Source organism: Sminthopsis crassicaudata, chromosome 2, assembly GCF_048593235.1.
Source record: "Sminthopsis crassicaudata isolate SCR6 chromosome 2, ASM4859323v1, whole genome shotgun sequence".
In the NCBI taxonomy this organism is placed as follows: Eukaryota; Metazoa; Chordata; class Mammalia; order Dasyuromorphia; family Dasyuridae; genus Sminthopsis; species Sminthopsis crassicaudata.
Genome location: NC_133618.1, coordinates 359,909,475 through 359,930,609, shown reverse-complemented (window position 1 = coordinate 359,930,609; position 21,135 = coordinate 359,909,475). Strand labels below are relative to the sequence as shown.

The following is a 21,135-nucleotide window of genomic DNA, read 5'->3' as shown; positions in this document are numbered from 1 at the left end:
ACCCTCTACAACCATCACCACCAATTTTATGAGAATACCACAACTCTGCTGGACGCCATACAGCACTTCCCTCAGTTATAATACCCCCACAGAGCTTATAGTCTAGCAGGGAATGGGACAGCAACCCATGCTAAGTGTATTGGAGATGCACAAAACCAAGTGATGCGCTGTCTGAGGAAAAAGGTTTTCTATTAAATTAAGGAGAATGGAAGGAAACAGATCAGGGAAGGTCCCCCTGGAGAGGACAGCATATCAGTTGGGCTTTAAAGGAGGGTGGTGGTTGTGGTGTTCAGATTGACTCTTTGACAGTAGATCATAACACAATGCTGTCCTTGGGATTTTCTTAGAGTGGTCTGTCATTTCTTTCCCTGGTGGATTAAAGTGAACAGAAGGTGAAACAGCTAGTTAAGTATCAAAGGCTATATTTGAACTAAAGACTTTTTGACTCCTGGCAACTAGATAGTACAGTGTATAGAGTATTGGGCTTAGAATCTGGAAGATTCATCTTCCTGAGTTCAAATCTGGCCTCAGAGAGTTACTAGCTGTGTGACCCTGGGCAAGTCATTTAATATATATGCCTCTGTTTCCCCATTTGTAAAATGATCTGAAGAAGGAAATGGCAAACCATTCCAGTACTTTGGCAAGAAAATCCTAAATGAGGTCAAAGAGAGTGAGACATGACCAAACAATAATAGTTTCCTGATGCTACCAGGTGTAGCACTGGTCCACTGAGCCATCTAACTGCCTCTTAAAGGTTAGGTAGAAATTCAAAATAACAATTTTGTGTGAAGAAGGGAACTAGCAGGGAGAACAGGATCCTGGATCTATATCTGTAAGGGGTTTTAGAGGCCATCAAGTCCAACCCCTTCATTTTATAGATGAAGATCATGAGACCCAAAGAGGAGGGGAAGGGATTTGTCCAAAAATACACGTAACTAGTAACTGGCAGAAACAGAAGTCACACACAGGTCCTTGTACCCCACTGTACCCACATCATCTATGTTCAAGGACAAAGAGCAGTCCCAGCTTGATTCCTATAGACTGTGTAGAGCACAGCACATGAGATCTGTCTAGAAAGGTAGGCTGTCCTTTTTGTCGTGGCAAGGAACTGAAAACAGAGTGGGGAATGGCTGAATAAGTTATGGTATATGATGTTATGGAATATTATTATTGTTCTATTAAAAATATCAGCAGGATGATTTCCGAATGTCCTGGAAAGACTTACATAAACTGATGCTAAGTGAAGTGAGTAGAATCAAGAAAACATTGTAAACAGCAACAAGATTATGTGATAATCAACCATGATATACATGGCTCTTTTCAAGAATGAGGTGATTCAGGCCAATTCCAATAGATTTGGATGGAGAGAGCCATCTGCATCTATGGGGACTAAATGAGGACCATAACAGTATTTTCACCTTGCTGTTGTTGTTGTTGCTTATTTTTTTTTCTTTTTTCATTTTTCCCTTTTGATCTGATTTTTCATGTAGCATGATAAATGTGGAAATGTTTAGAAGAACTGAACATATTTAACCTACATTAGATTACTTGCTGTCTAAGAGAGGAGGGGGGAAGTAAGGAGGAAGAGAGAAAAAATTGGAACACAAGGTTTTGCAGTGATGAATGTTGAAAATTATCTTTGCATGTATTCTGAAAATTTTAAAAACTTGAAGAAAAGTGGTTGTGACCATATTATAGAGATCCTTGAATGCTAGGCACAGAAGCCCAAATTTTATGAAAAATGTTTATGCTAAACACCAGTGGAGAAGTGTGGATAATAAATGCCAGGAAGGAGATAGGTGAAGATTAGGGCAGTTGGTGAAGTCTTCCTTGAGATGGAAAGTCTGGAGGCATGGATGATGGAGAGACTTTGGATATGTGGAAAAGGAAGAACTGTGAGCAAAGACACGAGAAAGAAATGATTTTTGGTGGTAGCATGTGTATGCATGTTGGAGCTGTGAGTGAAAATTGTTATCAGATAATGAAGGGCCTTGAATGCTCGAAGCAGTCATTTGGAACTTGAATTCAGTAGGACTCGGAGGCTCTGTCATCTTTTGCTGCAAACTGGGTTGTCCCCAGATCCTCCCCACTTCTGGATATTCTGGCTGGGCTAGCTCTTCCTTAGAGAGCTTGGGGTGAGCCAGTAGCTTTGCTAACTAACTGCTTTTCCCTTTAAGACCCAGCTGCCCCACCCACTTGGCTATTTATGGGTCTTATGCATCCCCTCTACCCTCTCCATACCCTTTTATTTGTGGCTTCTCATCCTTGCTGGGGCCCTTTAGTCAACGTCCCACACCAGGCTACCACCAAAGGGCTTATTGGTTGTGGCCCTAGTTTCAGTCCAAAACAAACCCGACAATCCTGTTCTATGCCAAACCCTGCCCTTTTCCCTTCCTCCTTCTTCCACTTCCAAAACTAATCTCATTTAAGAAACCCTCCCAGAGGAACCAGTCAGAACTCCAACAACTCTCTCACCCCCCTCCATTCCACATCCTTCCTCTTTCTGCCTTCTCCCTTCTCCCTTCTGTAAAGAGGTTGGGAAGAGAGGGGTGGTATTTCTTTTTGAGTGCTTTGATGATGTTCACTTCAATATAATTTAATTTCAAATCAGCAAACATTTCTTATACACCTCCTCAGGAGTTTTATACTGGACTCCGAGGACTACAAGTCTTTATGGTCTCTGACACAATTATGTTCTCTGACACAATACCTGCTCTCTAGGAGCTTCCTACTCAAGGGAAGAGGTTAGGGAGAGCAAGTACCCTAGTGATTGTAATAATGATCAATCATCATGACAGTGGATATAGAGCCAGTCCTGGCTTCAGGAAGAACAAATTTCAAGTCCTCCCTCCCCTGTGTACCAACTGTGATTGTTAGTAAGTCATTTACCCTCCAATTATTTCAGGCAACTTAAATATCATGTGTTTAGAGATGAGTTTCTGAATTTCTTCAGTAGATGGAATTTCAACACTTACAGCTTCCCTTTACACAAAAAATCTCAGATCCAAATTTGTCATCAGAATAACAATAATTCTTTTCCATAGCATTTATAAAGTCATAGCTTTAACAATCCTAGATACAAGTAGTTTCATAGCCCCATTTTACAGATGAAAAAACAAAGCTCTAAGGGGTGAAATATATTACAAAGGAAAGCAAGAGAAGTAAGAAGGAAATGCCCAAAGTGCTAGGGGAAATCTGAGGGAAAAATCCCTTTCACCTGGGTCCAGCAAGGTTCAGAAGGTTCATAGAGGAGGTGGTATCTTAGTTGGGTCTTGACAGAAAGGAAAGACTTTAGAAGTCAAACTTGGAGAATGAGTTTGTTTCAGGTTTGGGGTATATTTATGCCTACTCCCCTCTATCTGGGAGGGGCTTTAGAGGCCAACCCCTTCATTTTATAGATGAAGACCATGAGATGCAAAGAGAAGGGGAAGGGATTTGTCCAAGAATACAGGTAATGCAGTGATGGTGGGGAACAACAGAGGCAGATTATATGACTCTTAAATTCTCTCTTCCACTCTTGTAGGATGTACATGGTGTTAGTCAATAAAATCATGATCAAAAGAATAGGTACAGTTGGAAGCTTTCCAGAAATATGAACTCCTCTTCTTTACTAGAGAAGGAACTAAGGTCAGCTTGGAGGAAGCACTATGAGTCAACCTTGGGACTCACAATTTAAAACTCTATCAATGCAGGTTGGCGTTTATTTCTGCAGTCTATGTAGTCTTAGAGAGTGGCCTAGAGCAGAGGGGTCAAACATGTAGCTTCTTTCTGTTTGAGTCTGAAACCACTGGCCTAGAGCACTGAATGGCTAAATTAAGACCTGTACATGTTCATACAATCAAATTGTGTCAGAGATGCAACCACAATGCCTCTCACAGAACAGGATTTATTCTGAATACCCAACCTCTTAGAGATCCAGCTGTGGGAGGCAGTGTGTTAGGATAGAAAGAGCCCTGAATCATAGATCTGGAAACCTGGATCAAGTATGTTGTAAAGTTCAAATGAAATAATCTAAGAAGTACTTTGAAAACTTTAAAGCACTATATAAATCATCATTTTTGGTCTACAGTAGCCAAACACCCAACATGGTAATAACTTCATTTCTTGAGCCTTCTTGGTAAATCTTCTGGATTCAATGTTTATAAAATGGTGTAGGGGTATGGGCACATACTTTTAAAGTTTAATCTGCTTATTAGCACTCCGTCAGCAAAACTATAAATCAAGGTTGATGCCTAGTGATTGATTGCCTGTTTCTGAGGTGCAAAAGGTCACACTGAAAATTTAACAATGGACTTTTCTAAAAGGGTTGGAGCTGTCTCCAGCACCCCCTGTTTGGATCTCAGTCTTGTTATGTTGCTTGGTGAATTGAGATCATTCCTTTTCTCCCTTCTTAGTCTCAGTTTCCCTGTATGTTAAAAAGGACTAAAGATACTTGCTCTTTCACCTTGCTTCCCAGACTGTGAGAAAGCTCCTTTGACACTATGAAGTTTATTGTCAAGCTCCAGAAATTCTGGGTAGCTGAGGGTGGATTGGCTCATTTTCATGTTTACAGGTGGGTGGCTGGGGGCTGTCTCTCTCATGTCTTTCAGCACACCAAGCCTGGCCAGCCCTCCCATGGAGTTACCCAGCTCACACCCCTCTATGAACATTTCAGCTCCCATCAGACACATATCTCTGCTGACATCAACCAGAAGCAAGGTAGGAGCATATGATTTTTTTTTCAATTAATATGCATTTCTTTTTCTCATTCCCACCTTTCCCTCACTGAACAACAACAAAAAGACAATCATTATAACATATGCATAGTCAAGAAAAGCAAACTGGGGATGTGGAGACCAGGTACACAAGAGAAGGTGACAAGCAGTAGATAGATAGCACTGAATGAGAGGGCTGCTTTCCTAGAAAAAGACTAAGAATTGTTTAGCAGGGGCAGCTAGATAGTGCAATGGATAGAACTCCCTAGCCCTAAAAAACTTGAGTGCAAATCTAGACTCAGATTCTTAACACTGCTACTTGGGCAAATACTTAACTCCCAAGTGCCTCACCAAAGTAAATAAATAAATTTTGAAAGATTTGACATTCTTCTTCTCCCTCCTCCCCCCAGGATATTTAGATGCTCCAGTATCTAATATGCTCCATCTCAGAGAGAAAGTGAGATTGCTACGTACATTTTACAGCTAAAGAAACAAAGGCAGGAAAGATTTCTATCAGCATTGGGAATTAGCACAAAACCTGACAGGAACCTAAAGAGGGGGAATAGTCAGGGTTCAGACTTGACTGGCAGTGGCCAGCAAGGCAAAAGGTGAATCTAGGCCAGATAGGGCTTGCAAACCATAATCATGTACTTTGAGAAAAATAATTAATGGGATTGTTTGAAATATATGGCTAAAGATAGAAGAGCAAGATTCAAGCTGTAGAAGCTGAGATAGGGGTTCATAATGCTAACAATAACAGTAATATCAATGGGAATGATGCTTTCTATAAAGTACTTTCACATACATTTTCTCAATAAATTCTTACCTCACCTACTGAAGCAGGAATATTGCTTCAGTATTTAATAATAACAAATAATAGGTAACATTTATGTAGTATGATAATCACTTTACAATTATCTCATTTGATTCTCACAACCACCTTGAGAAGGTATATGCTATGATTATCCCCATTTTACAGTTGAGGAAACTGGAGTAAAGATTAAGTGACTAACCTATGGTCACACAGCTGTTATCTAAGGACAGATTTGAACTCAGGTGTTCCACTCCAAGCCTAGCATTCTATCCACTGTACCAACTAGCTGATTAATATATCATCTTTCAACTGATTGAGGTAGAACCCCACCCTCCATTAAAAGCTGATTCAGTAGTCACCCTTCCAGTGACAGGTGTCTCCTAACTTAACTAGTTTGGGTTTCAGATGATATACAATTCCTTGACTGGCCTTCATTGAAAACATTTCATCATGGTAGGACCTACCATAGTCAGTGCTCTAGGAACAGAGACTTCAAGAGCCCAGAGTGTCATCATGATAAGGTATCAGAACAGGAAAAAAAAACTGAGGCTGAGAGAGTGAAAGTGACTTCACTCAGCCTCACTGCTAGGTGTCCTGATTGAATGTAGGGGCTTCTCATTATGGCAGCTGGGTCAGCCTCTAACACCTTAAAAACTGCTCTAGAGACATATTCATTTCAGCTTTCCAAACCTCTGTCCCTTAAAATTGCAAAATAGGTATAAAAGTCCTTGCTGCTCTCAAGCTGTAGGACTCTGCTTCTTTCATTTGGCTTATGGCTTAAAAAGTTAGCATTTTTTTTTTTAATACCTCAACAGGAACTTTTCCCCAAGAAGGCAAACCCAACTTTGCCCCAATTTTAAACCAAACCGTAAAAACCACTGGTGGTTTTCCATTGTTTTGTCCATAGTTACCTCCCTAGGAAGTGCAGGGATTGTTCTCTAAGAGAGAATGGCCAAGTTATTCTTAGTGGATTTGAAGCAGGCCAGAACTCTGGTCCCTCTAGGCTCTTTCCCCTCCTCAAGACTTCCAGACAAGATCTCTAGGAATCCAGGGCTGCTTGTCCTATACCCCATCACCAGCCACTCCACACACCCTCCCTTATCCTAACAAAAGGAGAGTGGGGGAATAAATCAGAAGTCATACACCCTCTGAATCACCCTCCAGTCATACTGGAGTAAAGAAGTCAGTCATTCCTAGAAAAAAAAAGTATTATCTCCAGACAGAAATGCCCAGATTCAGGCTTTACCCTTGGATAGTCCCCAGATCCCATTGCCTTCCGATTTCAGGGAGTAGTGGCTACTCTCCAGGCCCGTCCAAACTCACTACCTTTCTCATCTCTCTGATACCCTCCAGACTCAATTGCTGTCAGGACTATGCTTATCTTTGCAATTGGTCATTCTTTTAAGGCTTCAGGTCATTGCCCATGATGGTTGATACTGTAGCTAATGCTGATTTATCTGTTTTTAGGAAGTTCATTTGTTGAAAGGAGATAAGGGAGGAGAGGTTCCTGGTTCCTCCATAGAGAAAGTTTAAGACAGCACAGGCCTTAATTGTTGGGATTTGTTGGGGCAGAGGTAGGAGGAAGCTCAGGGGCAGGCTCAAGAGGATTCTAAATCCCTGAGGTTGGGTCTTCTTCACATTTTGTCCCTAGTGAGATTTTGGAGGTTGAATCCACCTCACTTCTAGGACCTCTTACAAAGTCTGTGGTGTCAAAAATCCCACCTACACCTCCCCCAACTATGCTTTCCTTCTGATAATAAACTGGATCTTCTTCTCCCCAACTGAACCTGAAGCATTAGAATCTAGGTACCAAATGGCAGCTTCTCTAGGAGTGGAGCAAATAGGGATTGCCCCCTGAAGCTAACATGATGACACCCAGTCTGAGGTGACAAAATGATGCATTTGGAGGTATGGGAGAGCTTCAGTTCCGAATACATTGTTTCCAATAAACTGATCATGCAGACTCCAGATCATTTAGATAACTCCAAACATGTACAATGCTTTAAATTTTTTTTTTTTGGATGCTTTAGAATCATAAAATGTCAAGAGCTGAAAGAGATCATAGATCATTAGATGGTGATCTAATACAACCCTTTCATTGTACAGATAGGCAAACTGGGAATCAAAGAAGGGAAAAGGACTTAGCCAAGATTTTGCCCAAAACAGCAAGTTCCTAATAACCAGCCTTCACAAGGGTACATGCTGGGCTCAGAAATGCTTTTATACCCATTATTTCGTTTGATTCTCTAACAGCCCTTAATGGGGAGTAAGGGCAGAGATTATCATCCCCATTTTACACATAATACTGAGAACCAAAGGGTGAAGGAATTTTTCTCAAGAGAAGCCCAGCATAAGAATACAGTCTGTATCTCCTTCCCTATGGCATAATATTTCCCTCTAAACTGGTGGTTCTCAAACTTTTGTTCTCAGTACCTTTATTCCATTAAATTCCTTTGATCTGTGTTCAAAGAATTTTTATGTGGTTTATGTTTACATATATTTACCCTGTTAGAAATAAAAACTAATTTTGAATTTGTAGACCCTTTGAAAGAGTTTCAGAGATCCCCAGGATTCTTTGGATTACACTTTTGAGTACCATTGCTCTAAACCACATATAGATCTAGTGTGGATGAAAATTCTCCACTCAGAGAGGCTGAGGCCTCTCCCTTGTCTCTTTCTCTAATCCATTTTGCTTTTCTGTCCAGGTGTTCACCGCCCACTACAGACCACTGACATCTCCAGTTTCTACTCTTTATCTCCAGGTGGTGTTGGACAGATCTCCCATACCATGGGCTGGTGAGTATCACCAGGAGTCTTATTGTTTCTGAACAACTTAGGGGATATGCTCTCTCTGACCTAACACCCACTGTGTGAGTATTGGGTCAAAGAGCCAAGATCCTGGATGGCTTAATCAGCCAACACCACAATACTGCTAACCAAGCCACTCCTGTTCCAAGAAAATGCCATTTTCCCCAAGGGTCCTTTCTCCTTTTATAGTGAAAAGAAACATTTAGTTTCACTCAGTTTCATAATCTAACACAAAAAGTTGCCTAGCACCAATTCTGAGGTAAATGGTGTTTAAAATTATAAGGGTGTCCTCATCTCTGCAAGGGAACTCCAGAAGAGTCACATATTACTCATGGGATTTATAAAGCATTTAGTTCTCCCTATGGTGCTGATGAAAAATGAAAGGTGCTAACCCTAATAAACTCTCTTCCCATTCTTAAATTTGTTTCATTTAGTGCAGTTGAGTTTTGTTTAACCTCTGAAGTAGTTGGGGCTGGCCAGTCATCATCCTGTTTCTCAGTCTGTAGAATCCATTCTCTAGGAAAATGTTATTTTCTCTTTACACCAAATCACAGAGCCTTTGAGAAATCAAGGCAAGGCAGGCTAATTTCAATTAGCCTATTGCAAGGGAGGAGAGCTGGGTGGGGAGATTTTTTACTCTAGGACAGGGATAGAAGTCTTGGGGCTGAGTGTCAGAAAGTGAGCTTTGAGTTATCACAGCCAATGCCTATAGATGGATTAATTAACCACATTTTTTGTGCATGGAGAAAAGCTTATCATTGGCCCTTGGGGGGGGGGGGATGGAAGAAATTAGGAAATAATCTCAGGTTTTGATGGTCCTGGGGTAATTGAGAACTTAATGTGGGAGACAGAATATAAACAAATGAAAAAAGAAATTGATAAGGAGGTATTGTATGCACTATGGAATTACTGGGATAGGGATGTCCAAACTAAGAGACTTGAAGCAGATTTACTTTCCCCTTTCTTTGTTCCTGAGAAGCTCTAGTATCTAAGGGAAAAGAGAGAAGCTAAAGTGAGTATATAAATTAGAGGAAAAGACCTCTGTTAGAGAGAACCCAAAATGGGGAAGAACTCCCAAGTTTCTCTGACATATCCAGTCTCTAGAGAAGATGATAGGGGAGGAAGTGCAGAAATGGGAATATTTCAGAAAACTATGCCAGCAGAGGGGATTTGCTAAGGAAATCTGAGGCAGCCAGAAAGTCCACTAAAGGGTTAGGCCTTGAATCAGGAAAGCCTGAGTCCAAAACCCCTGGTCTCAGCTGGTTGGATAATTTGATTGAACATTTTCTGCTTCGGTTTCCTCAATTGTAAATGGGGATCATATCTCAAACCTGAGATATTTGTAAACTGCTTAACACAGTTGCCTAGCACATAGCAGGGGTTTAATAAGTGCTTGTTTCTTTCATTCTTTACTTCATTATAAGGAGATTGAACCTAAAAGTAAAGAGGCAGCTTGGCAAAATGAATTGCGTGTTATGATTTAGAATCAAAAAGACCTGAGTTCCACTTCCAGTTGATCAATGATGGACAGAAACAACTACACCCAGAGAAGGAACACTGGGAAGTGAATGTAAATTGTTAGCACTCCTGTCTATCTACCCAGGTTACTTATACCTTCGGAATCTAAGACTTAATGTGCAACAAGAAAATGGGATTTACACACATATATTGTATCTAGATTATATTGTAACACATGTAAAATGTATGGGATTGCCTGTCATCAGGGGGAGGGACTGGAAGGAGGGGGGGATAATTTGGAAAAATGATTACAAGGGATAATATTATTAAAAAAAATTACTCATGCATATATACTGTGGGGAAAAAATTATAAATAATAATAAATGACCGTCTAGCTTCAAGACAAAAAAAATTTAAAAATAAAAATTTACATGGTTAAGCAACATTAATTTATTACACTGTATTTTGATCTGGGATGGCAGTAACCAAAAAAAGGAAATATATTGTCTTAGCAATCTCCTTTATATACAGTCTTTTTGTTTAAAAAGTTTAAAAGGACTTCTTTAATTGAAACTGTTTTAGTCTAAAATGTAAAACATATAAAGAAAATTAGAATGTACAAAGACAATGTTTAATCATCATAAAATACATAAAATTGTATATACATAAATAAAATATATAAAAACATAAAAATAAAAAAAGACCTGAGTTCAGATACTATTTTAACATATTTTCTTGGGTTGTGTGACTTTGAAACCCATTTAAACTTTCTGGACCTGTTCCTTCAAACTCCAAGGTCTCTAACTCCTAATCTCTGATCCTATAATGTATTTTTAAAGCAGAAGATTCTGGAGAAAGGGAAGAACATCCTGACTGTGATGGGTGTTAATCAAACATTTTCTGAGTAAGGGCTTACTGAAAGAAAGTTTGTGCTTTTTTCTTGTTGCTGTTTATACCCTTGCCCTCCAATAGCATTTCTCTGGGCATAAAGGATTTACACATATACAGTTAACCAGATTTGGCAACTAAGAAGAAATTCCTATAGGGTCAAGTATTCAATTTACCCTAGGAAATAAATAGCCCAGGGCATAAAGGGGGCAGAACTTGTAACCTAAGGACAAAGGAGAGAAGGGACCCTCATGGAACCCATGAATTTTTAATTATACAATTAGCCTGAGTTCTGGACTGAGAGGAGGCCTTGAGACACTGGGAAAGGCAGGGCAGAGAGTGGGTAGTCCCCAGCCCCTGAGCCCCTCTGGTTTCCTTAAGAGGAATTCTAAAGTCTCAGGAAGGTGATCTCATTCATGGTCACTAAGCCAACCAGGAGCCAATGTACCTCTTCTTAAACTGCCTTATCCATCTTTCACTAACCCTCTTCTTGGTTGTGTTATCTTGGGCAAATTCCTTTTATTCTTTGACCTTAAATTAGCAAGTTGGGCTAAACCTAAAAATCTCCTTCTGGTTCTAAATCAATTTAAGTCAGGTGCTCAGACCAGTGTATTTCAGCAACTTGTGTCAGAGTCTGGTGTCCTCCCCACCCACATGCCTGCAGAATGCCCACTCCTTCTTTGCCAAAGCACTCCAAACCCCTATCCTTTATTCCTCCAAAACTCTCCTTTAAGATTCCTCTGACAGTACTGGCATAGAAAATACATCCAGGGTCTAAAGTACATTCCCTTATTTCCAGGCCTCAGGCCACCTTCCTACAAACTCTGCTTACAGGGTGGCCTATTGCCAAGCCCTCCACAACCCAGTTGGCACAGCTACCCCGAGAAGTGTTATTGCCTCATCGTCCTGACCCTCACTATCCCTGACCCAGACAGGCTGTGGTACTAGGCAGGGTCACCATTACCACATCCTGGTCAGCCCCAGCTCAACTACCATTCAACCAACAGACCTGGAGGGGCAGCTGGCTCCAGGCTCCCTTTGTTCCTGAGGGATTGGGAGGGTTGGACAAAGCCTGAAGCTGTGATCTGTGGAGTATGACTATAGAGGTGGCCCAGAGCTTCAAGGTCCAGGCCTCTATTCTCTCCTCCTCCAGCCTATCAGTAGGAGATAGATCATGCCAGGGAGGAGGAGCCTTATTAGATTCCCTCTTTCCTAGTCTTTTGATCCTGCAAGGGTGAGAAAATCTTCTGGGATGGGAAGGCTGTGAACGAATCTGAGAGCCCAGGCCTCAGGAGTAAAAATGTCACTCGAGATTAACTCCAGCAAAGGACTTTCTCATCCAGTGCTAACAGGAATGCAGAACTTCAAAAGGCTGTTGAGGGTTTTTTGGCGGGAGGGGGAAGAAAGGGAGTGAAGGGAGTGAGTGTAGCCATTGTCTGTAAATACTTCAATGGGTCAGATTGTTCTGACAGATTATAAGCATATCTCTGCACCACAACCTGCAGGAAGGCTAGATACTATCCAGAGGACTCACTCTACTTCCCTAAATGCCTATTCTCCCCCCACACACATGGTGAGCCTATGGTTCCCTTCTCTTCCCTGCTCAGTGCATCCCAATAGCCTGGAAAAGTCCTCGGATTTCTAAGGATAGAAGAGAGGAAAATGGCTTTCACTCTCTTAGGTATTGTGTGGAAGTCCTTTGAAAATTTTATTAATTTTTCTTTTTTAAATCTCGGTCGTTTCTGAATATAACCCTCTTGTGGGAATTGAATATGGCCTTTATCCTACAATTTCCAGTTCTCAGTGGGCATAAAAAGATTTGAAGTTGGGATGAGAAGAGGGAAGAGCAGGCCACAACCAGATGCTGTGGAAAGCATAATTGCCTTTGTCCTAGCTCATCTTCCTCTTCTACTAGAAACTATATTATCAAGGTTATTAAATTATATATATTATATAAATTATATATTATATATTATATAAATTATATATAAATTATCAAGAAATTTCCCGCTGATTCTGGGAGTTAGTTCCCTGGCTGAAGGGACTGTAAATTCTATAATTTTTTTTTTCCTTCAATAAATAAATGTGTCTAAACTCCAAGGATACAAAAAAAAAAATTATTTTAAACTCATTCTTTTAATAAAATGGAGAGAAGCAGCTTCATCATAATGCAAAACAAATCGCCTCATTGGCCAGGTCCAAAAAAGTGATATGACCAATTAAAAAGTCTAACTCTATACACAGATTCCTCAGGCAAACTGCAGATAACAAATCCAGTTCTCCAAAGGACTAGAAATGTGTCCTCTAGAACCAGTGAAAGGGACAAAATAGAAGGTAGAAAAGAAACAAGCCCTGCTTCTGGCTCCTAGGCTTCGTGGTCTATTACCATTATTACTGCAAAGAGCCATCACAGTATGGTGAAAATAGTGCTGGTTTTCAAGTCCCTTCTTCCTCAGTTTTTGAATTTCTAAAATGGGAGTAATACCAATATCAATGGAAGTGTAGATACCATCAATTTATAAAGTTCAAAGGGAATCTCTTCTGCTCCAATTTGCTAGCCTAAGGTTCAGATACAGATTAGTTTAAGTGGCTAAGAAAAGGTTTAGTGAAGGATGGGTTAAATTAGTCCAGGAAAGGATATGTAAGCCCTATCTGGTTAGCCTACAAACCATTTCAACAATGCTTTGAAGTTGATTAAATATGCTCACAAAACTGGGTCCCATTTGCTAATTCTCTCAAAACTCATTTGCATACTTTAGAATGAATAGGTTGGAGAAAAATTGCTTCTTTCCTCAATGAGAATATGCAAAGTAGTCCCTCAGCCTGGCTTGGTCCTTGTCTTCATTCTCTATTATCTCTTGGCACAACTACTGAATCATAGTCCCATACAACTCTTTCCTTGTGCCTTTAATTCTAACAGAAGTCAAGGCCTTTTAACACCTTACCTAGGACCCAGGCAGGAAATCAATTTCTGCAGAAGCCCCTGCTTGTTCCGGTAGACTCATTCCCTAGGGACCATGGACAGAGAGAAGGGGGAAAACCTTCTCCTCCTCCTCCCCCCCACCAAGAGTGTCCTCTTGAATCCTACAGTCTTGAAATTCTGTCCTCAGCCAACTGGTTCTTTAATTCATTTACTCACTCACTCCACCCAGCAACTGTTACTATGTTTAAGACAAAGACAGAATCACAGAATGTCAAGAGTTGGGAAGAACCTTAGAAACAGGTGTGAACGTGTAAGCCCCAATTCTCTCCCCTCCACTGTGTAGGAATTCCCAAAAGACAGGACTTGATTCTGTTCCATCTGTCTCACTCAAGTTGAACTCCGTGAGGGCAGGGTTTGGGGTCTGACCCATCTCTCTCTTCCCCTAAAAAGATGTACTCAGGGCAGGGTTTGGCCTAAAATACACTTCTTTGCCTCTTTTTGTCCCAATTTTGATCTTTCAAGTTTGCCTCTGGTTTGGAGGGGGAAATCCTTCTGTGCTGTTTGTGCCTGAAGAAAGGCCCTTAGGATTTTTTTTTTTTTTTTTTAAAGAAATACAACCCATTCCTGTATCTCCAGATTCTTGTCTTATTGAGTAAGAATTACCTTGGTTTGGTGGGCAGGGACTGTTTTCCCATTGCTTGGTGATTTCAATTAAGTCCCTTAACTTTTCTGGGAACTGGTTGTGAATATTCTTTTGCAAGGGTTGCAGTTGTAAAGGTGAGGTCAAGAATTTGAGAGCTTCAGTGGGGGATGTCCTTGGAGTGTCTGTCCTTAATAATCTTTAGTAGAACTCCAGAAGACTGCTGCTGCTGCTATCTGAGCTAGTCAGCACTGGTCTCCCTAGCTTAGCTCTTAATATTTCCCATAGTTTCCTCTCAGACTGGGCTAGGTCCCATTTCAAAATAAGGATGGGAGGATCCTCCTCTCCCTACAGACTTTTTGGTTTCCAATTGAGAGTGAGTGGGTAGGCAAAGCACCACCTAATTAGTAGAGTCTATTTGAGATTCAGAATCCCCAAATCTACTTCCTAGATCTGGCAGCACTGAGGAAGAAGAGCTCAACACGGGAATCTGGTGTAAAGGACTTTAATTAGAAAGCCTGGATCTGCTCTAACACTTTGTCTTTGTGACCGTAAGCAAATTCCTTTGCTTGAGTTTCAAGTTTCCTCTTGGGCTTAGGTTTCTTTATCTGTCAAATGGGAGGGTTAGATTAAGACTAAATCTGTGATCCTTTGAACCCAAGTGCACCCAGAGAGTCAACCTGAACTAAGTAAGTGCTGGAGAGATACTATTGTAAGATTTTATTACCTTTTTCTTTCCATAATTGGGAATATCCCTTTCCCAAATTTCCCAGAGTTCCCACCTTGATTTTAGGCTCCAGTCCTCTACTTCACAGAGAGACTGGCTATAATAAAATGTATCAGAAGAGCAAGTTTATTTGGTTCTCCTGAAATACACAGGATGTGGTTTATTTACCACCTCCCCCAAACTCTGGACTGCTCATAACAATGGGCAGCTTCTCCAGAACCCCCACCATGAAATCACATAGCAGAGCCTGAGTTCAGGGCTGCCTCCCATCCCACACAGGTATAAAAAGAATCTCACCCTGAATACTAGATCTAGAGTTGAGACTCCAAAGCCATCTAGTCCAACCCCTTCATTTTAAAAATGAGGAAACCAAAGAGGTTAAATCCCACAGTGAAGTGTTCTGTGACTGTTGTAAAATACTGTCTTTTAGGGTTTTCTTTGTAATCCTGTATTGGTGAATATCAGTGTAAGCAGCAGCAGTCCAAGTCCGGAAAGTTTAGCTCCTGTCTATGACCCAATTCTTTCTTTCTCCTCTTATCCTAAATATAACGGTTAAAAAAAAAAAAGTGTTGGATTTGAAGTCAGCACCTATATTCAAATCCTGTTATAGCTTTAGCATAAGTGACCTTGAGAAAGTTAATTTTTTTAAAGTATATGTTTATGTCTTTGTAAAAAGCAGGTGGATCAAATGATCTTATATCTTACCTTCTCCTCCCTGGAAGAACTTCTTCCAGGAAGAAACAATCTTGGAAATACATGAGACTGAGGATACTTGGGGATGTAGATTTGAACGGAATGGCCTGGGGAAGAGGCATGTTGATGCCCAATGCGAGTTTCCTTGGGCTTTCAGGCACTGTGGCAGAGGCATTTTGGGTAGGAGCTCTACCTATGGACAGTGTCCAGTCTGAGGAAGAACTTCATCCTTTCAACACCTCCCTGTACCTCTCCCCATGCGCAGTCTTTATGACAGATGGGAGAGGGCTGAGAACTCTGGGGTTACAGAGAAGGGGAACTGATCCTTCTCAGGCATATGCAATGAAAAAAAGCCACTGTGTTTAGAATCTTGACCCATTTAGTGGGAATCTGAGCTCTGCTCCTTACCTTTGAGCCTCCAGGGCTCAATTTGATGACCTTAAAAACCATTTCTTCCAAACTCTGTCAGCAGTAGGTAGATGTCCCCTATTTTCTAACAGCATTTGCCACTCAGGGAAGACAAAGGAGTCTCCAACTTATATAGAATGAGTTTATGACTATCAATTTGACTTCTGCTGTCCCCTTGTGGTGAAGGGAAATAAGGAAAATACCTTATCTCTACATAGGATCATAGGTTTGAGTTTACAATCCTTAATCTTAATGCTTTTCCTCTGAGATTAACACCACAATCACCAGCACTACCACCACAGATTTTTCCTGTTTACATTATTTGTACTTGTTATCTTGTTCTCCACTATTTAGACTTATCAGCTCCTTAAGGAACAGACAGGTTATTTTTGCCTCTCTTCTTTATTGCTGGTTATTAGTAGTATTTGCTATTTGAAGACTGGCTATACTAACCCCTCTCTGTCTACTAAAGTTACAAAAATTTTTTCATTTTCTTTGAATTTTTTTGTTTTTAATATAACTTACATTTCCTCCTCTTAGATAGCTACAGGAGAATTTAAAAAAAAAAAAACTGCAGCAAAACCAACACATCAAAAAAAAAGTGACATCTTCACTCACATTAACAATCATGCTATCCAACAATGGTACAATGGGATATTGGAGTTAGGGGAACAGGAAAGCAAGGTGCCTTTTGAAGTGGAGAGTTCTTTATTAGTAGTTGTCAAGTATATGTTCTTTTGTCAGTGGCACTACCATTGCCTTATATTCAAAGCTTTGAGGATTTCTTTCCCTCTTTTAGTTTCTCTCATAGTTTCAGCCCTTTTCAATTCCACCTTAGCATCCTTTTCTATGTCCTCTCTTCTCGGTGTGTCTGTATACCCAACTATCTTTGCTTCCTTCTCTGTTCCTTACCCTCCTACTCCCCTTCCCCCCATTCATCCTTCAAATCACTGCTTAGGTGACTCTTCCATTGCAGGGATCTTATGTTATTCATCACTAGAAATTTTGATTTTTTTAAAAATAGCATCCAAATTTTTCCTGGCATTCAAAATCACAAATGATCTGGTGTGGTGCCATCTTGCTTTTTAAAATATAATTCCCATCTACCCAAATTTATGTTATAAATCGTACTATATATTCTCTGCACCTAAGATACTCACCTGTCTTTGCTCACCTCATTTCCCTATACCTACAATTCTTCCTTCCCCTTTGTTGAATCCTTTAAAGCCCAAATCAAATGTTTGAAGTTCTTTGATTTCTTATTTTCCAGTTCCAAATCCTGTGATTCTTCATATCCTACTTAAGTATATTTTTTACATGTTACAGTATACTCTCAATTACTTATGTATCCAGTTCTACACACTGTAATGGGAATAGGGATGATCTTATCTAAATTTATTATCTTCCCCAATACCTAGCATGGTGATCAGCAGACAGATAGTATTTACATGAATAAATGAATATAATGAATACAACCGCAGACTGTAAACTGTTAAGGTTGGTCCAGAATAGGTCTGATCCTATTCAATTCTCCTCCAGACTGGGATTCCTCTGAGAGATTCTATAGAAGGGAAATTAGACTATATATAACCTTTGACTTTGCATCTAGCTCTAAGAATCTATGTTGCAAAATATTTCTAGAAAGGAATGTTTAGCTAGTATTCCTTGGAAGCCCTTCCCAAATGTCTAGCTCTCCATTGTCCTTGCTCCACTTTGAGCCAGCTTCCTCTTGCCCTTTCTGCCCACCCTCAGCAGAGTCAGAGCAGCTGCTGAACTCTCTCTCTTCCCTGACCACAGGGCGAGCCCACCTCTCTATCCCCTCTCCCCTTCCTGTGGATATAGACAGCACTTTTCGACTGCAGTCTCCCCGGGGGCACCTTACCCTAGGTGAGTATGGGCCATTGGTTCCATGTATTCAGGGTGGCTCAGCCAGACACCTTTGCCTTTTTCCATGTGGTGTCCCGCCAATGCTGGCATATGGGCAGTACAAAGGGCCTTGTCCTGTTTGTCCATTTGTCTGTCTGCCTCAGAAGCAGACTTTAGCTTGCAGTGTTATTGTCTGTCCAGCCTTTCCATCTACCCAACTGATGAGTATTATACTTCCCCCTCGCAGCAACTCCTTCCCCCACATCCCTCATCCCCCGCAGGGAAAAGTGGTTTAGCTAAGCCATTCCTAGGTCTCCTCCTAGGTCATATACTGGAAATGAACAGATCTTGGCACCTCTGTGCCCATTCTCAGGGTAGACAAGCAGAAGGAAATGGACCTCAGGGAAGCTTTGCCTCGTATATCATGACCTTTATATCCTATTATGGTGCATAAACAAAGGAACACTAGCCCTACTCCACCTCACTCCTGTGAAAGGGCCTGGAAAAGGTCCAAACTTCTATTTCCAATGCATGTGTTGGGCTCTTTATATGTACACATCTGTCTGCGCATATCAGCTCTTATGTATACTTGCTTTAGCTCCTGCTTCTGGCTCCATTTTGTATTAGGTAGAAAGAAGAACCCAAATCATCTAGGAAAAACCTGGAAATTATTTGAGGCATTGGCAGGAAAATTGCCAGCTTTCTTCTCAAGCCTCCTGCCTTAACACTCTTATCTTCTACATTGAGTTCAGTAGAAACTGAGCCTTCTCTGCCCCATGGTTCTAAGTATCCAAATCCTGATCGGCATTGATCCCCATAGCCCCCAAATACCATGGTGCAATGTAACTTTTGGGGAGGAATCAAGGAAATGAAATTTAAGCTTTAATCACCAAAAATGCTGTGCAACAGCAATTGATTCACTTGAATCTGCAAATGGAAGCAAATTTTCACCTGCACTATCTACCTCCCAGGTCAGTGGTGAGGAAAGTATTCTATCTTAAAGCACTACATAAATGTGCTCCAATGAGTTGCTGGATCTGTAGTCTGGGAACAGGGGTTCAAATGCTGACTCTTCCAATTACCATCAGTATTGACTTTGAGCAAGTCATTTAAACTTTATGAACATTGATTTCCTCATGTGTATTTGTGTGTGTGTATTTTGTGGGGGGGTAAAGGAGGAGTGATGAGTCTTTGCTCAGTGTTGTTTGGGAATATACGTATGTCTTACTCATAGCCTCTTCTCCCTGGCATTTTTTCCTTGTACCTCCTGATTCAATAAATCCAGTGAGTACTCTGGGCTGGAATTCCCAATAGTCAATGATCTTTCTTTCTCTGCTCTTTCCCCAGGTTCACCCATCCATCTCTGATGCTAAGCTCAGGTATGCACACCACTGGTATCCCTCACCCTGCCATTGTACCCCACTCAGGAAAGCAGGAGCTACAGCATTATGACCGGGGCCTGTAAGTGAGCTGGGAGCAGAGATTGGGGGTGATGTAATCCTCAGTGCAGAACTAGAAGACTTTGGTTCAAATCTCAGCTCTCTCCATTTCCTTGCTATATAACTTGGCAAATTCTGTCTCTGGATTCTCTAAATTCGTTTTCTCATCCATAAACGGGAATATAACTATTTACACCAAAGAAAGTAGTTTTGAAGAAAGTACTTTAGTCCTGGCTATTTTGCTAACGATATCTTTTTTTCCTTTCTGAGCTCCAGTTTAAAACCTTTTACAGTGAGGATGACTATAGAGTCATGCTGTGACTGAAATACACATCCAAGAGTCCAAGATGTTACCAGGATGAGCCCCTAGATGATGGTCTTAGGAGTACTTTCTGACTTTACAACACTTCAATTTCCCTTAGAGATCCAAGGCTCTATATATCTGCCTAGGACCTAATTAATATGTCTGGTTTACTACGTCTGGGGGTTCTATAGGTCTAAAAGAGGAAGCTGAGATGGGTCAAAGTGAAAGTTTGCATTGGAAAGGAGATCAGGGATGTAGCATGGTAGCTGTTATACCTCATTTCACCTTCAGCTCAATTTTCAGTTTAGCCTAAAGTGACTTCCATATTCACCTCTAAGGACCAGTTGTAGCTCTGACTTACTCTGTGATTTTTGACTATATGCTGCCCCTCTGTGGGCTAGAGTGGCAAGTTCATCCTTTTACATGCATTAATCCCCTCTTAATTTATAGAAACCTGATCCAAGCAGAAATTTTGTTTTATGCAAACAAATAAAGGGGGGGAGGGGGAAGAGTGGGAGTGATGATTCGCCTTACAAAAGAACACATCTCCCAAAAGTACTCCTATAAATAATAGCCACTGTCCTCTGTGAATTTTTAATAGTATCTGATTTATAAGAAGCCTAATTACATGTAAATTTTCAATGTCTACCTTATAGCATGAGGTGCAGCATCAATTAACAGATCTTCTGTTTGTGTTCTTGTTATATTCCCTGGAAGGAGTAGGAATGATTCTCATTTCATAATGAAGAAATTAAAACCTAGAGATAGGTCTGGAAAGCCAGGTTTCCTAGCTCCTAATAGGTTAGTTCTTTAGGGGCAGTTTGGCAAAGCTGGGGGAGGGAAGAGGGATAATTTAAATGCTATGATGTTGTTTATCCCCCACATCATTCTGTCTTCATTTTAATTCCATCCACTCATCCTTACCCAAACATCAAAAAATCTCACCTCGGCCTCTGCCAGGAAATCTCCATCAGAAACCAAGCAGGAGAAAGAAGCTAAAAAACCAACCATTAAAAAGCCCTTGAATGCATTCATGTTGTATATGAAGGAGATGCGGGCCAAGGTCATCGCAGAATGCACACTCAAAGAGAGCGCAGCCATTAACCAGATCCTAGGAAGGAGGGTAAGAGCCAGGACGGCCCTTGAGTCAGAATGGTTTGGGCACCCAATGGGAAAGGAGATGTAAGGGGAGGGAAGGGAGAAAAGAGTCACCTTTAGAATGTGTACATTTTCTAGTCACCTCCAACTACTCCCAGACTTATCCCATCTTTTTTACTATCCCCCCCCTTCCATCTCCATCTATCTGTTGTAGTCTTTGTTCTTCCCTCCCACCTTGTAGTGCGTTCTGCACTAAGAAAACTGGGTGAAGCCCCTTGAGAACAGGATGCTTTTTCCCATCCAAAGGTTCACAAATAGTAGAGGTGATGATCACAATTATAGGGTTAAGGTGGAGACTATGGGAGTGAGAAATAT

At 40.9% G+C, this 21,135-nt stretch overlaps 1 protein-coding gene across 10 annotated transcripts in view; it reads left to right on the top strand.

The window, feature by feature from the left end:
* The window catches only part of TCF7 (transcription factor 7), a 126,173-nt gene that overhangs the window by 80,367 nt on the left and 24,671 nt on the right, over positions 1-21,135 (top strand). For 7 of the 10 annotated variants that reach the window (XM_074290925.1, XM_074290928.1, XM_074290921.1 and 4 more), the window contains exons 4-8: positions 4,590-4,698; positions 8,214-8,304; positions 17,851-17,940; positions 19,267-19,380; positions 20,623-20,785. In XM_074290925.1, the coding sequence (XP_074147026.1) occupies positions 4,590-4,698; positions 8,214-8,304; positions 17,851-17,940; positions 19,267-19,380; positions 20,623-20,785 (567 nt within the window). The remainder of the gene's footprint in view (positions 1-4,589; positions 4,699-8,213; positions 8,305-17,850; positions 17,941-19,266; positions 19,381-20,622; positions 20,786-21,135) is intronic. The other 3 variants (XM_074290924.1, XM_074290922.1, XM_074290930.1) reach the window with 1 other exon arrangement.